General features: G+C 36.2%; 1 protein-coding gene across 1 annotated transcript; it reads left to right on the top strand.

Moving 5' to 3' along the window:
* Nucleotides 1–1,728: 1,728 nt before the first annotated feature.
* LOC105035876 (uncharacterized) lies at nt 1,729–12,004 on the top strand (the record flags this gene model as incomplete). Its single annotated transcript, XM_010911591.4, has 3 exons — nt 1,729–1,939; nt 3,406–5,303; nt 11,529–12,004. Coding segments are annotated over 3 exons (2,424 nt in total), but the record flags the coding sequence as incomplete, so codon positions are not given.
* Between the last annotated feature and the right edge of the window lie 2,946 nt (nt 12,005–14,950).

Here is a 14,950-nt window from a genome sequence, read left to right as displayed (position 1 = left end):
GATTCCAAATGCTATGCGTTGGGTGACTACAATGTAGAAGGCCTGTCTAGAAGTCTTGATTTGCAAGAGGATCTTTTGCAGGCTCTTGAATAGTCTCTAAGATAAATTGCAAGAGAGAATTCACAAGTTTAGAAAAGATCGTATTATTACATTAAGAAAATTATAATCGTCCTTTCTTTTTCTAATTCTATTTCTATCAATATAACTGTGGTTGAATAAAACTCTATTTATTTAATTATTTAACTATTTAATTATTTCTTTCTTTCTCTCTTTCTTTTGTCTTGTGGTTTGGAGGGATAGGTGGTGGGGGAGGGATGGTGGAGGTTCCAGCCCTTGGTCTCACTTTTACATTGCTTACCTTATAAATTTGGAGAAGTTGGCTTCAAAATTTGCTTCAGTTATAGTAATGTATTTAACTTGCATTTAGCTTTGAGGTCTGTGAGTTACCTAACAAGTAGAAAGCATGTTTGTGAGGGGTATGGTTACATTGCTGTGCCACCAATTTAATATGAATATGGTATCTATTGTGGTAGCTCTGGGACAAAAGATTGATTCCTTGTCTTTGCATGTTCACTATAGTAAGCTTTTGATAATTTGGCTTAAGAAGGATGATTTCATTTTCATCTGCTCTATAAGGATGTGGGCAGCTATATAAAGCAGGAGGATGGTGATAAGGAGAAAGCATTATTGGCATGCTATGTTGGTGAATTAGGGTTGCAATGCAATACATTAGCATGGGAATGTGAGTCTATTCATGATTTGGGAGGAAGAAGGTGAAGATATGGAAAATAAAAAGTTATATTGTAGTTCGTTCAGAGTACAAACCCTTTATATTAGCAAATAATGGCATGAAAGGAGAATTATATGGCTAGTCTTTCCTAACTATGGAACTAAAAGATTCCCTAAGCACTTTCAGCCCAAGCCAATTTTGATTTTTTTTTTCTTTTTTTGGTGGTGGGGAGTGATTGCTTCAATGGATGGGCATGACATTGCTTCGATGGATGGAGATGATAAGCCAATGCTCTCCACTAATGCAAGATTGTAAAAGATGATGATGCATGCAACCATTTGAGGGAAAGAGCTGGGGATACTAAAGAGAATATATGGAAATGTGAAGGAGGTAGAGTATTAGGTGCAAGTCATTCACATGAATTACCATGCATATGCATGGTTGTCTATCCACTAATGATTATTGTGCCTTGCTTTGACTAATACACAATAGTGTTAGATTTGTGCATGCATCTTTGTCAAACTTGTGAATAACAAATGGGATGTGCTACTAACATTTCTTGGAACAAATTGAATGACATTGTTGAAGATCATCTTATATATTTAAACATTTAGGCTGCACCTCTTGAAATACCTTACATCATGGAAGGTCTTCTTGGACATTCTTCATGAGCACAATTATTCAAAATCCTGTCAATTATATTATTAAAAATGCTGTGAAGTTGCAATTGGTTGCCCACCTTAGGCTATCTTTCCCCATCTATGGTCTTTTCCAAGGTTTATCTCATTAATTTTTTCATTCTAGCTAAGATGAATATCCATTTATATATATATATATGGGTGGGCTGGGGGACATGCTTGTGTGAAAGGCCTTCCCTTCATTTATATATTTAGGAATATACTGCTGGAAGTTGAAAAACTGCTGCTTTTTGGGATACCTTTGTAGATTTGGGATTTAGGCAAATGAATATGCTTGTACAGTTAGAATTGAGTGTATGAATTGCTGAACAGGATGCGTTCAAGGCTTCTGCAATAAATGCTTCTCCAAGTCATGCTCAATCACCTGAGGTTTCATCAAAAAATGATGTTACTGAAGTCAATGAGACTGTAAAGAGTTTAACTGAGAAACTATCAGCTGCTTTCTTGAACATTAGTGCTAAAGAGGATTTGGTGAAACAACATGCTAAAGTTGCAGAAGAAGCTATTTTAGGTAAGCTGCCTCTTTCATATTCATTCATCTGTTGCCATGAATATACATGGAAGTATTGATCAGTCCATCATGATTGGAAACCCTTGTAACATGGACTCATCCCTTGGTATCCAAACCTATCCAAGAAAGCTAATCTGCAGTCTGGGAATGAGCTAACAGGCGAGCTTTCTTGATTGCAGAACTTGTTTACTACTTTAGTTGCAATCCTCCTTGAGGATCATATTCTTGCTTGCTACTGCAAAATTTTCAATATATGTGAATACTCTTTAAAACTGGATTTAAGTGTGAAAAATGTTATATTTAAGTGGAACTTGCTATCTGTACTATACACCCTGCCTAGATTTGCTTTTCTGTACTAATTCTTGATATGGGTTACTTGGGGCTAATGTTGTCTCATGATGGATATTATTCAAATTGTGTATTGTCACATCATAATCAAACTTTTCTATACATATGCAGTGAAGTTTCAGTATTTGTTAGTGTTATGTCAATAAGCTAAATAATCATGTAATATAGTAATCTCCATTGCAGCACTTTTCTAGCTTATTTGTTCTTTGAATCTTGATTATATTAAAATGGTCAGATCATCAGTCTATGTAATTAATCAATAAGATTTCATCATATTCCAAGCAATTGATCTTGTGAGTGATCAAACTGCTGAAAGGCTATGTTCACATGTGCTGGGCCCCACTATTGGTGGATCTAGGTGACCTATCCCTGTTTCTTCAAGGGTTGTTTGCTAATCCAACATTGTTCTTGAATGTAATTTGTTGATTTGGTGGTAAATCAGACCAAACACAATATTTGAATTTTCTTTGTCCTCTGGTCAAACAACATTGCTGGGTAGGCATAGACATGCAAATCCAATTTTGATGATTTGACTTGGCCAGAGCAAGGAATCAAGATCAGAGGACTCACTTGACAAGATAAATTCAACCAATAAAATGGGAAACTGTTGGTCGAAAAAGTGTAGATTTGATGTGAAGATGAGGAAATGCTTAACATCATTTACTTCTCTGCACCATTACCTCCCTGTATTTTAGCATGCTTTAGAAGTTTCTTTATTGCTTAACATTTTTGTAAGTCTGAAAAGTCATTTGATCCTAATATCTAATTTCCCATTGTTGGTTATGACAAAATGTCCTTGGCAACACATGCGATACTTTTCTTTTTTTTTGTTATCTTTGAGCGGATGCAAGAGTCCAAGGCACGCTACTATGCATAAGCCATATAGCTATAACTATAAACTGAACTGGCATGCAGCACCTCAAGAAGTGTTTCATTGGAGTACTTGCTCAGGGTGCAATACATAAGCTAGCTCAAATCTGGTAACACTTATGTTATTTGTTATGAATTACTATATATATTATTCATGGACTCTCTTGCTTCTTTGACAATGGCCATGCATAACACATTTTATGTTCTTGTCATCATCCATATGGTGAAACACTACTTTTTCTTGCTAGGTTGGGAAAAGGCAGAAAAGGAAGTTGCCACTCTGAAGCAGCAGCTTGAAGCTGCAAAGGGAAAGAACTCTGCCCTCGAAGATAAAGTTGGGCACATTGATGGAGCCCTCAAGGAATGCGTTAGGCAGCTCCGACAATCCAAAGAGGAGGAAGAGCAAAGAATCCATGATGCCCTCATCAAGAGAACCATTGAATTGGAGTCTGGCAAGTCTGAGCTTGAGAGTCGACTTGTTGAACTCCAAGCCCAGCTAGAAGCTAAAGCTGAAGCTTCCACTCCTATTTACCATGACCTCTGTGGAAAACTTGACGCTCTTGAGAAAGAGAACGTGGCTCTCAAAGATGAACTACTTGCTCGTTCTGAGCTTCTCCAGATGCTGACACTAGAGAGAGAGCTAAGTACTAGAGCAGCAGAAACAGCAAGTAAACTACACTTGGAGAGCACAAAGAAGGTGGCTAGGCTTGAAGCTGAGTGCCGAAAGATGAAGGCTGTAGCACGCAGATCGTCACTAACTAATGAGCACAAGCCTGCTTCCAGATCCGGTTATGTGGAGTCAGTCACAGACGGTCAATCAGATGGTGGGGAACGGTTGCTTGGTCTGGATAATGAGCCAAGTTGCTCAGATTCATGGGCCTCTGCTCTAATTGCTGAGCTCGATCAGTTCAAGAATGAGAAATCTAGTGCAAGAAACCTCTCCCCTTCTGCAGAAATTGACTCAATGGATGATTTCCTTGAAATGGAAAGACTTGCTGCATTGCCTGAGGCTGACCACGGAAGCTCTATTGAAGCTGAATCTGACCATACTGTTCCTCGAGATAGCTCATCTAAAGGTGAAGTTCAAGCTGTACGCCAGGAGATGGCTGAGTTAGAGGAAAAGGTAGCAAAATTGGAAAATGAGAAAGTGAAAGTCGAGATGTCTTCGAATGAAACCCAAAATCAGCTTAAGATTTTGTGCGATCAGCTGGCAGCAGCTGAGAATAAGTTGGTAGAATTGCAAAGGCAGCTAAATTTGGTTAATGGGGAAAAGCATATTCTTGGGATAGAAGTAGAAAGTTTGGAGGCAATGAGAAATGAATTGGAATGTCAGCTTGAATCAGCACATATGGAAATGGGGAATTTAAGTGGGAAAGTGAATTCTTTGGAAGCAAAGGTTGAGAAAGAGAAGGCAATATCTGCAGAATTAGCAGCCAGGAATCAGAATGTGGAGTTCCTGGAGTCAACGAGAAAGGAGCTGGAATTTCAGCTCAAGTCAGCTCACGTAGAAAAAGCACAGCTATGGGAGAAGGTGAACCTATTAGGAAGAAAACTCGAAGAAGAGAAGGCATCATCTTTAGAACTTGCATCTAGGTGCCAGAATATGGAGGTTTTGGAGGCAAAAAGAAAGGAACTAGAGTCACAGCTTCAGTCAGCTTATTTGGAAAAAGAGAAGACATATGACAAAGTTGATCTACTAGAAAGGAAAATTGAGGAGGAGAGGTTGTTTTCTGCAGAAATATCAGCCAGATGTCGGAATTTGGAAGCCGGGGATGCAAAGAAAATGGAACTGGAATCTCAGCTCAATTCAGCACGTATGGAAATTAGAAAGCTAAATGAGAAGGTGAGTTTATTAGAAGGGATAGTTGAAGAGCAGAGGATACTCTCTGCCGAATTTGCAGCTAATGCAGAGGCGACAGAGGCAAAGAGAAAGGAACTGAAGGCACAGCTTGAGGCAGCACATCTTGAAGTTCATAGACTACTTGAGAAGTCGGGTCTATTAGAAAAACAAGTTGAGGAGGAGAGGATATTATCTCAAGAATTTGCAACCAAGTGTCGGGAATTGGAAAATGAGGTATCTTGGAAGAAGCAGGAAGATGAGCTCCGTCAATGTGTGCACTCAAATGGAGAATTAAAGATCATACAGGTAAAATTAAGTTGCATATTTCTTTTATAATTTTTTTAATCGTTGTTGAGAACTAGGATGGTAGAAATTTAGCCGAAATCAAGGTGCAGGCATTGCATATTTTCAAAATAAGGCGGAAATTCATCTGTATATAAAAAAATTAAAAACTGCTGCACTAGTTAAGCAACTGGCAACATATCTCAAGGATGTTGGTTGGGTCCTTATAAAGAAAATTAATTATATTTATTTAACTAAAATTAGTTTAAAATTTTTAAATGTGAAATACTGTTAATAAAATTGAATATCAATTAATAAAACTATTTGTGAACATAAATGTGTCTATTCAAAAAGATGCGTATTAGTCTAATTATGACAAGTATTCATAGCTTTAAAATGTGGATAAACTTCGATAATTCTGTAAAATATTGGTAAATGCTCAATGGTTCGATTGCTTGGGTGCAAGATATGATCAAACATCAGGCTTCATTGTATCCTAGAGGTGTATCGCGTATCTCCTTTGCACATTAGATTGATGGGGCAAATAAAATCTTAAGAAAAGTTGTAGTGTTACATGCCTTAAAGCCTTTACTTAAGAATTTCTAATTTTTCTTCCATCTAACATACTTGAGGCTTTATGTCATTTTGCAAAATAAGATTTGCAACACTTGGAGAGATAGCTATAAAGTTGTTAAGTCCTTATATGGATTGAAAGAAGCTCCCAAGAAATAGCATCAAAAGTTTGATCAAGTTTGCTGGCTAATGTCTATAGAATAAATGAGTCTGATAAATATCTATATAATAAATTGAGTAATGGAAAGGGTGCTAAAATTTGTTTATAGATAGATGATTTGCTAATTTTTGGTGGTTATTTAGAACAAATTGGGAATACTAAAATATCTTTATCTAGTAATTTTTTTTTATGAAGGAAATGGGTGTAACTGATGTTATACTCGGTTAAGAATGCTTATAGATAATGATAGCTTAATTTTATTTCAATCTAATTGCATAGAAGAAGTAATAAAAAAAAAGAGTAAATTATCCTAACCCCCCCAAGGTGTGGCGTAATTATAGATCCCCCCAATGTTTGGAAAATCTACAATGCCCCACATTAATCCATTTCATCAAACGGCCGTTATCATCTTTTGTTCCATCAAACGGCTATTTTCATCTTCCATTGTGGTGAAACATCTATTATCTTCTGCCTGCGCTGGATTTTCACACCTATGATAATCCATCTTTGAGAGAGAGAGAGAGAGATACCCAAAAAGAAGAAAAAATGAGAGAAAGAGAGACGATACCCAGCATAGAGGGAGAGGGGGAGAATCACCAAGCTGATAGTGCTCTCTGCAACTTGGACGGAAGGGATTGGGGTGAACTAGGGATAAACAAGGTCACTATGGTGGGATTTGATGCTTTTTCACTTCGATTTGAGAGGTAAATATTGGATTTTCTTTTTGGTGATAAAATCGAGTTTTGGATTTTTGGTTGTTTTTGAGTGAGATTTTAGGGAATGTGTATTTTTTTGGATGGAATCATCGTAAATCTGTGATTTTAGGTTTTTCTTTGTCATTTCTTTGTAGAAATTACAAATGTTTTGATTTTTCAGTGGGAGGTGTTTGAGTTTTGAGTTCTTTTAATGTTTTTTTTCTAAGATTTTGTGTATGAATCTTTATAAACATTCCTTTAATGGTTCATACCTATTAAGATCTTTTCTAACTTGATTTCTTTTGAATGTGATTAAATCGGTTAGGTAATTTTTTTATCCTCTAAATGATTTTTTTTTTTTTTTTTTAAGTTCTCTTAATTTCTACTGAGAAAAAACAAACGAAACATGAGAGATAATCTGAATGGAAACTCATAGCTGTAACATGTGTGTTCTCAGTTTCTTATATGAAAAAAGAAGCCACTCTCTCTATTTTTTCCCATTCCAACCTAGATGGCCAAATAAATTGCCCTGTTCTAACCCGCCTAGCCAAATAAATTATCTCACTCCCCCACACCCCTAACGTTCGCAACCTTGGTTGATGATTTCTAAGCATTTTGATTTTTTTTTAAGATTTTAGTTTTCTTTTTGAGATTTTCTACATGAATCATTTTTTGATTTTTTTTAGATTAATGGTGAAAATTTCTTTTATGTTTGTTTCAGATTTCAATGGTAAATTTTATGTTTGTAGATAACATCCTCATTGCCCTTAATTGCTCTTTGGCTTGATCCCACCGGTGGCCTTGAATTTGTTACATAGATTGAGGTAAATAATGTTGGATTCCGGTGGTGCAGCGGAAGAGTTAGATGTTTAAAATTTTTATTCAAAACATCCGATGCATCGGAAACTCCGATGTTCAGAAACTCTTGACTATAATAATCAAAGTATAATAAATATAAATTAGGATAAGAAGAATACCTGTAGCGCTAATTCCAATTTTCATAAGGCATTCAAGTGTCCGCCTTCCAATGGTGATCCACACGGAAACTAAACCAAGGACAGCGCTCCTTCTTCACCTTGCTTCAAGAGTTCTAGTCACTAGAACTCGATTAGCCTCATACCGGTCAGGTTTCTCCAAGAAACTGACTCCATCCTCTCAGAACCTCCTCTGGACTTCTAATCTTCCTTCTTTAGGACCCTCACAACCCTTGTTAGGACCAGATAAGGCTTTGTCTTAAATCTCAAAGTCTTGTCCTAAAACTAAGATAGGTTGTAAGAAAGAAAAGAGAGCAACGGAGACAAAATTGAAAACTCTTTCTGAATCTTCAGACACCCAGTGCCCTGGCCAATTTATAGCCACTAAAGGGACACCAAAAGAGAGGGATGTGTCTCATCCAAGAGGCCTATCTGATCTGATTATCAGAGATAAGAGTTCCTTCAAACAGAAGGACTCTTATCAATGATACATCAATCAGCACCCTGCTCTGCATGCGCGACCAGAGAAGGGATGTTTTCACATTGCTTCTTAAATCAAAAAAATCCTCAAAAATTCACGTGGATAGAGGATTCAATTCTGATTCTAGAACATATAATGAGTGGATAAAAATTCTTACAAATGGATGTGTACTCTCATCCTTTCATGCAAAGTCTGATCACGGCGCGTGCAAGCATGAGGAGGAATTTATGGCATCCGTTTGGCATCCAGATAAGTCTGAAAAAATTTCAAAAAAATTATCAAAAATAGCTCGTCAAATATGGAACGTTATCACCAAAAATTGTTCCATTTTGAAAGCATTTGATGATGAGAAGGACTCTCCAAATCTCAGAGGGATGCGATGCTTCTGCGCATGCACGCGAGACTTCCTTCCTTGTTTTAATTTTTCTCCATCCCAAAATTTTCAGAAAAAATACATCTCATGCTTTGAGATGTGCATCAAAGGATGGAGGGTGATATGAGCTGTCACACGTATCTTAATCCCATACCAGAAGGACTCTTTTCTTCTGTCCACGCCAACACTTGTACGCAGAACCTATTTTGCGCCAAGAGTCTTTCACAACTTGAACTCTTCATAATTGGCATTAAAATGGGATGTGGTGCCCCAATTTGGGCTGCTTCCAGGTGGCACGACCTGATCCAAATATCCACTAAATTGGGCTAGCTAATTAGCAAGGGATGAGATCAAATTGATCTCCAAAGGAGCAAGGGTTTCACACGTGCTAGCATGCTTACCGGAGCCCTGATTGAATCTAAAATTTCAATCAACCTTTTTCAAAAAGGTTCTTGGCTAATTTTCATATGTGTGTGACCCATTGGGTTCCACATCTAGCTGGCAATAGGTCTGGGTGCAAGTTGATCAAATTTGATTAGATTTCAATCTAATCGATTTAGGTCCAATCGAGCTAACCCGAGTTCAACAATTATAATTCTTTTTAATTGATGATCGAATTAAACTCTTTAATTCGATCAAAAATCTACAAGTCAAGATTGACGTCTAGCAACATATCATGACTATCCAGAAGATGTAGAATTTGGTAGAAATACTAAATATACCCTTCAGTGGCTAGTTACCATGCAATTCAATCTTTCGATCATCTTTCAATCAGGTTTCAATGGTAAATTTTATGTTTGTAGATAACAGCCTCATTGCCCTTAATTGCTCTTTGGCTTGATCCCATCGGTGGCCTTGAATTTCTTACACAGATTTAGGTAAATAAGACTTTGTATTTGAATGCTAGGCTATTCTTTTGTATTTGGCCTTTAGGTTCTTAGGGGTATTTTTCTACACTTTTTCTATTTATCCACAAAAAAAAAGGCAAAATCTATTAGTTTATTTAACAGAAAGTTAACAACAGCAAAATTTGTCATTTTATTTAACAAAAAGTTAACATCAAAGGGTTAAAGTTAACATCAAAGGGTTATGTATAATGTATATGCCAAAAGTTAAATATCGGGGTGTATATTTTCCAAACGTTGGGGGCGGGATCTGTAATTACCCCAAACCTCAAGGAGGGTCAGAGTAATTTACCCTAAAAAGTTTTTATCATTAGATTATGCTCCTGCATCTATATCTTTTGATCCTGCTTTTAAATTAGAACCAAATATTGGTAAGCCTATTGCACATCTAGAATATGCAAAAGTTATTGGATGCCTAATATATGCTATGACATGCACTTGGCTCGATATTGTTTTTGCAATTGGAAAGCTAATAGATATACAAATAATACAAGCAATTTAAATTAGTATGCTATATGTAGAGTTCTAAATTATTTAGAGAAACCATGAAATGTGGCATTAATTATAATAGATATCCTTCTATTTTAGAAGGATATGGATACACTAGATAGATCACTAATAAAAAATATCATGTTTCAATAAGCAGATGGATCATCAAGATTGGTGGGGGATGCTATTTTTTTGGGGTTCCAAGAAACAAATATGTATAGCAAACTCTACCATGGTGGTAGTTTATTGCTTTAGCTTTGACAAGGCAAAAAGCATTAAATTTAAGAGATTTGTTATATGGGATTGTGTCATGGCCTTAACCACTATTACCTATATTAATACATTGTGATAGTGAAACCATGATATTAAGTGCATATAATCAAGTATATAATAGAAACTTCCAAACATGTCGGACTAAGATATAACTATGTAAGATAATTAATTATAGATGGAGTGATTACTCAAGTCAAAACTTGGTAGATCCATTAACAAAAGGACTCGCAAGAGATTTGGTGTTTATAACATCAAAAGAGATAGGACTTAAGTCTATATTTTAAGATCACCAATAATAGAACCTCAAAGTACATCATAAAAGTGATCGCAAGCATTATAACCTAATTTTAATTCCATCCCAGGTGAAAGTACTTGGTACATATAATAAAAAGGACATATGAGCTAAATGCTCTTAATAGATCTATGATAGAAGTCTATTAAAGTGCTTTAGTTACTGCAACACTTCTGATAGAGTCTACCTATATGAGTGTGAAGTGAGGCTGCTTCTTAAAGCTTCGAGCTTGGCTCTTAATGCACTCATGAAAATGATAGATACAAGGCTATGAAATGTCAACTTACGTTGAACATTTATCTGTATAAGAATACTATATATAAGATATATTTAGTTAATTGAAATAAAATCTCTGGTTCAAAGATAAGTCTACTACGCCATTTTGACAAGCTCTAACTTACCCTTATTAAGTGAAGGTTCAAATTTCAAAATACTTTCATTTATGCATAAGATTTCTAGAGTTATTGGAGATCTAATAAATTTAACTTATTTAAAAATGGTGGGGTATTCTTGAATGTTTTCAAAATAAAATGATCAATTCCATATTAAAAAAAAATTAAAACTATTGCAGTGGCTCTGTGGTTGGCACCATACCTCAGGGACGTCGGTTCAATTCCTTGCAAAGCAAATTAATGAAATTTAATCAAAATTAGTTTGAATTTTTAAAATTCAAATTGTTTCTATTCAGAAAGATTGTATTCAGTCTATTTAAGCTAAGTATCCACAACCTGAAAAAAGCAAATCAACCTTCAAGGACTTTACCAACTGTGCTAGTTGATACCCTCTTTCAAGGCCTATTTGCTTGGGATCTTCATGTTCACTTTGCTTAAAATCTTTGAGATCTCGAGTTTTTTGAGTGGTCTAGTCCAAAGAGTTGAAGTGGGCAAATTGATATTAACATTGGCATATGTCAATCAGTAATACCCTAAAGGCACCTTTGACACATATTTGAATCTTCTTCTGTTGATATTGTCTACTCATTCATGCATCAATATTTCATGATTATGTGTTTAATATCATTGTTTCCATGACAGGAGAAAGAGCGAGCTCTAGCTGCTAGGAAGTTGGCCGACTGTCAAAAGACAATAGCTTCTCTTAACCGGCAGTTGAAATCATTAGCATCATTAGATGATTTCTTGCTTGAAGCCGAGAAGCCAGATTTAAATGGAGATTCACTGGATCATAGAGGCTGGAATTTCAAAACTTTTTATTCGAGCAGTTCTCCAGAAAACTTTGGCAGTTCTGTTCTGTCCAATGGTAAAGATAATGATTTCCCATCTTCATCTGCTTTGCATGGGTTTCCTGAGCTTTTAAACCTAAGTGGAAGTAATAGCCATATGGAAAACTAACAGAAACGTAAAAGGAGTTACTGTGCTGTGTATAACTGGTATATGTTATAGGAGAGTGTTATACCATTAACTTTAATTGGGCAATTTATAGGTGATTTTTCTGTTATCGACTCCTAAGAAATAGCAGGTGAAAAATGAAGATTGAAGAATGGTAACTCATATGTTCTTGTGCATCTATCTTGTGATGGTATTTGGTGGTGGGATGAATTTGTGAATAGGTGACCTAGCTAGCCAGGTGTCTGTACTGCTTGTGAGCTGAGGCGTTTCTGCTTCACCAGTGGGAATGGTAACATATCTTGAATAAACTGATTAAGCAAGTTTGCAATAGTCATTGACCAAATAATCCTTTACATTATTATCTATTTATCTAATTAGTTGAGAAAATTATTTGATGGTGTAAGAATTTATTCAGAGATTATGTTCATCCTCTGTTTCTTATTTTAATTATCCAAACGAACTTAATGCTATCCATTGATGTGATGGCAATGGCTATATCGCCACCAGCTGATGGCCCATCTGAGAAGTCTGCACCCACTGTGTTACACACCTCAAGAAAGGCAGTAAAAAGAGACTAGATGCTTTGATCTCATGGAGTTATTATTCTGAGATTTGCTTTTTTGAAGACTATACCTTGCAATGAATTTTAAGGCAAAGAAATAAACTAGTATGTGCTACAGTATCATCATGCCTTAATTTTAAGCCAATTCTTTTATACGTCCCTTATTCTCATGCACATTCACAGGCCTCACATCACTCTCGAGCCACAGTAGCCGAGAGGATGGCAAGACTTCGATTCAAAAATGTCATCCAATGCAGTCCATGATTATTTTTTGACAGAAGAAGGCTCCTGTTGTTGACACCAAACCGACAGCCATGGATGCATATGAATCCTGCTGGCTCAGTAAGTTTCCTGAAAATTGCCATCCACCATTCATTCACGATGCGTAATGTGAATCTCTAAGCAAAGATTTGATATTTGTAGTAAAGTAGATAACATTCTCATCAAGTATATAACTGAAGGTAAAATAAAAGACAGCTTTTGCAAAATTGGAACAGTCGTGTTGAATTTGAAAGGTTGAACATGTTCCAATGCAACATTTTCACAACAGAACATAATATCTCTGCAGTTCTGATCACTTGCTTTACAACCGGACTTCATAACGTGAGTACTGTAGCCTAACAAAATCCATCGAGTTGCTAAACAAAGAATACCTGAGTTTGGAATCAGCTAAAACTGGAAACAAAGTATATGTTGCTGCAACCTCATCAACAAAATGATGGATGTTTGTTGGACCTATGTAGTTCAAGTCAAGGGAATTGGTTGAAGACAATAAGTTTCCATAAAAATGCATTTGCTCTAGGCAAACAAAGGTAAATACTCAAAGTGCTCTTCCAGATCACAACTAAAAGCATTCCCTTTCTTTGGCAATTATATTGATACCCCTAGGGACTTAATAGCATCTTATCATTTTATTTGCCTGAATTTTTCATATTTTAGTTTCTTATTGCCTAAGCATATAGAGTTCGGAACTGGAAAAGAAAAGAATATTAATTTATAGAGAATATAAAGATTTCTTCCCTAGATGCAAAACTTGTTCAACTTTCAATGCTTACTCATATTTGGAGAGTATTTTCCTTGACTACAGACAGTACCGACTTTGACATTGCCATCAATCAGCAAGTTAATATATCATGAAACCGTATATGCTTCAATCATGCAAAGTCAAACGATGGCCTGATGGTAGGTATATAACAATGTAATGACTAAACGATTTATGGATCGAGTTGGCTGTTTTTCGCTTGTATAGCGTGACAGGTAAACCATCAACGTTCGCGAAGGGTATTGACACCGTAGATGAGCCACGAGACGCTAAAATGAATAGCAAAGAACAGTAGAACGCTGAAAATTGACGCTAGATGCCATCATGACCAAATGAATATGATGTTTATGCAGGCCATTTCAATAGCTTTACATTTGTTTTCCTAAAACGACTGAATTAGCAGTACTCACAGTTTCATATCCAATCCCAACTTGTGAGACCACAGCTCCCAAAATTAGCATATTGATTGTCCAAACATGGAGAATGCATCCTTTTCACCCGCGTGATGGATCATGGTTTGTCTCACTCAACCTACTCCCAAATTTTCCGCTCCTTTCACATCATCACCCCTCCCTAAATGAATCCCTTGTCTCCAAATTGACGTGCTACCAGGGACGAAAGTGGACCAAATAATATTCATCCAAAATCATTTTGATATTCGAATCTATCTGGATATTGATAGAAATTTGAGTATTTGACTATTATATATATCTGTATCTATACCTGTTAAAAAAAATGAAATAGATATATAGAAAGTGTTGCAGCAAAGCCCTGGGAGGAAAATGATAAGATCGGTGTTGGACCGATTTGGAGAGCTGATAAAAATCAAATCGATGTAGACCACGAGTGTACCTACAAAAAAAGTCCTAGAACCATAGGGTACCCTCCGATTTTAGGATCCTCCGACGCTTAACTCAGTCGGAGCCTTGAGAACAGATAGGTGGAAATAGAGAATTGGAAGGTAAAAAAAGAGATTTTGAATGGAAAAAGTAAGAGCTTTTCATTCCCTTCAATGGAGGAAGAGTTCAACAGAGTCTTGACTCTTTGAATTATGACTTATTTTCTAGAGAGTACTTTACCCCTCTTTATATAGAGGAGGCTTACTTGGGCCATGAGGCCATTGAGAGAATTTGTTAGGCCATTAGTTTGTTATAACAAAATGGTCAACTATTAGGAGATTGTTGGTTGTTCATCCATATGATGATTAGCTGTAATGTAGCTGGAAGATGATTGTTGTTGAGCTAGACAATAGCTGTAACAAAAGTATGGAGTAACTGTCTTTTTTCTGGATCAGATTGGCTCTAGATTGATATCGCTTATGATAGATCAGGTAGAAGCTGAGCTAATCATAATACTTTGCTGAGATCCAACTCAGATAGATTTGGATCAGCACAAAATCGATCTGAAATTTAAATCAGGTTGATATTTTACCGACTTGATTAAGAAGTTAATATGATTTTCAGATAATTTTTTTTGATGTTGCCACATGGTCAGAGATCGGTTAAC

The sequence above is a fragment of the Elaeis guineensis genome, chromosome 8, assembly GCF_000442705.2.
Source record: "Elaeis guineensis isolate ETL-2024a chromosome 8, EG11, whole genome shotgun sequence".
In the NCBI taxonomy this organism is placed as follows: Eukaryota; Viridiplantae; Streptophyta; class Magnoliopsida; order Arecales; family Arecaceae; genus Elaeis; species Elaeis guineensis.
This window is presented reverse-complemented; position numbering and strand designations above follow the sequence as displayed.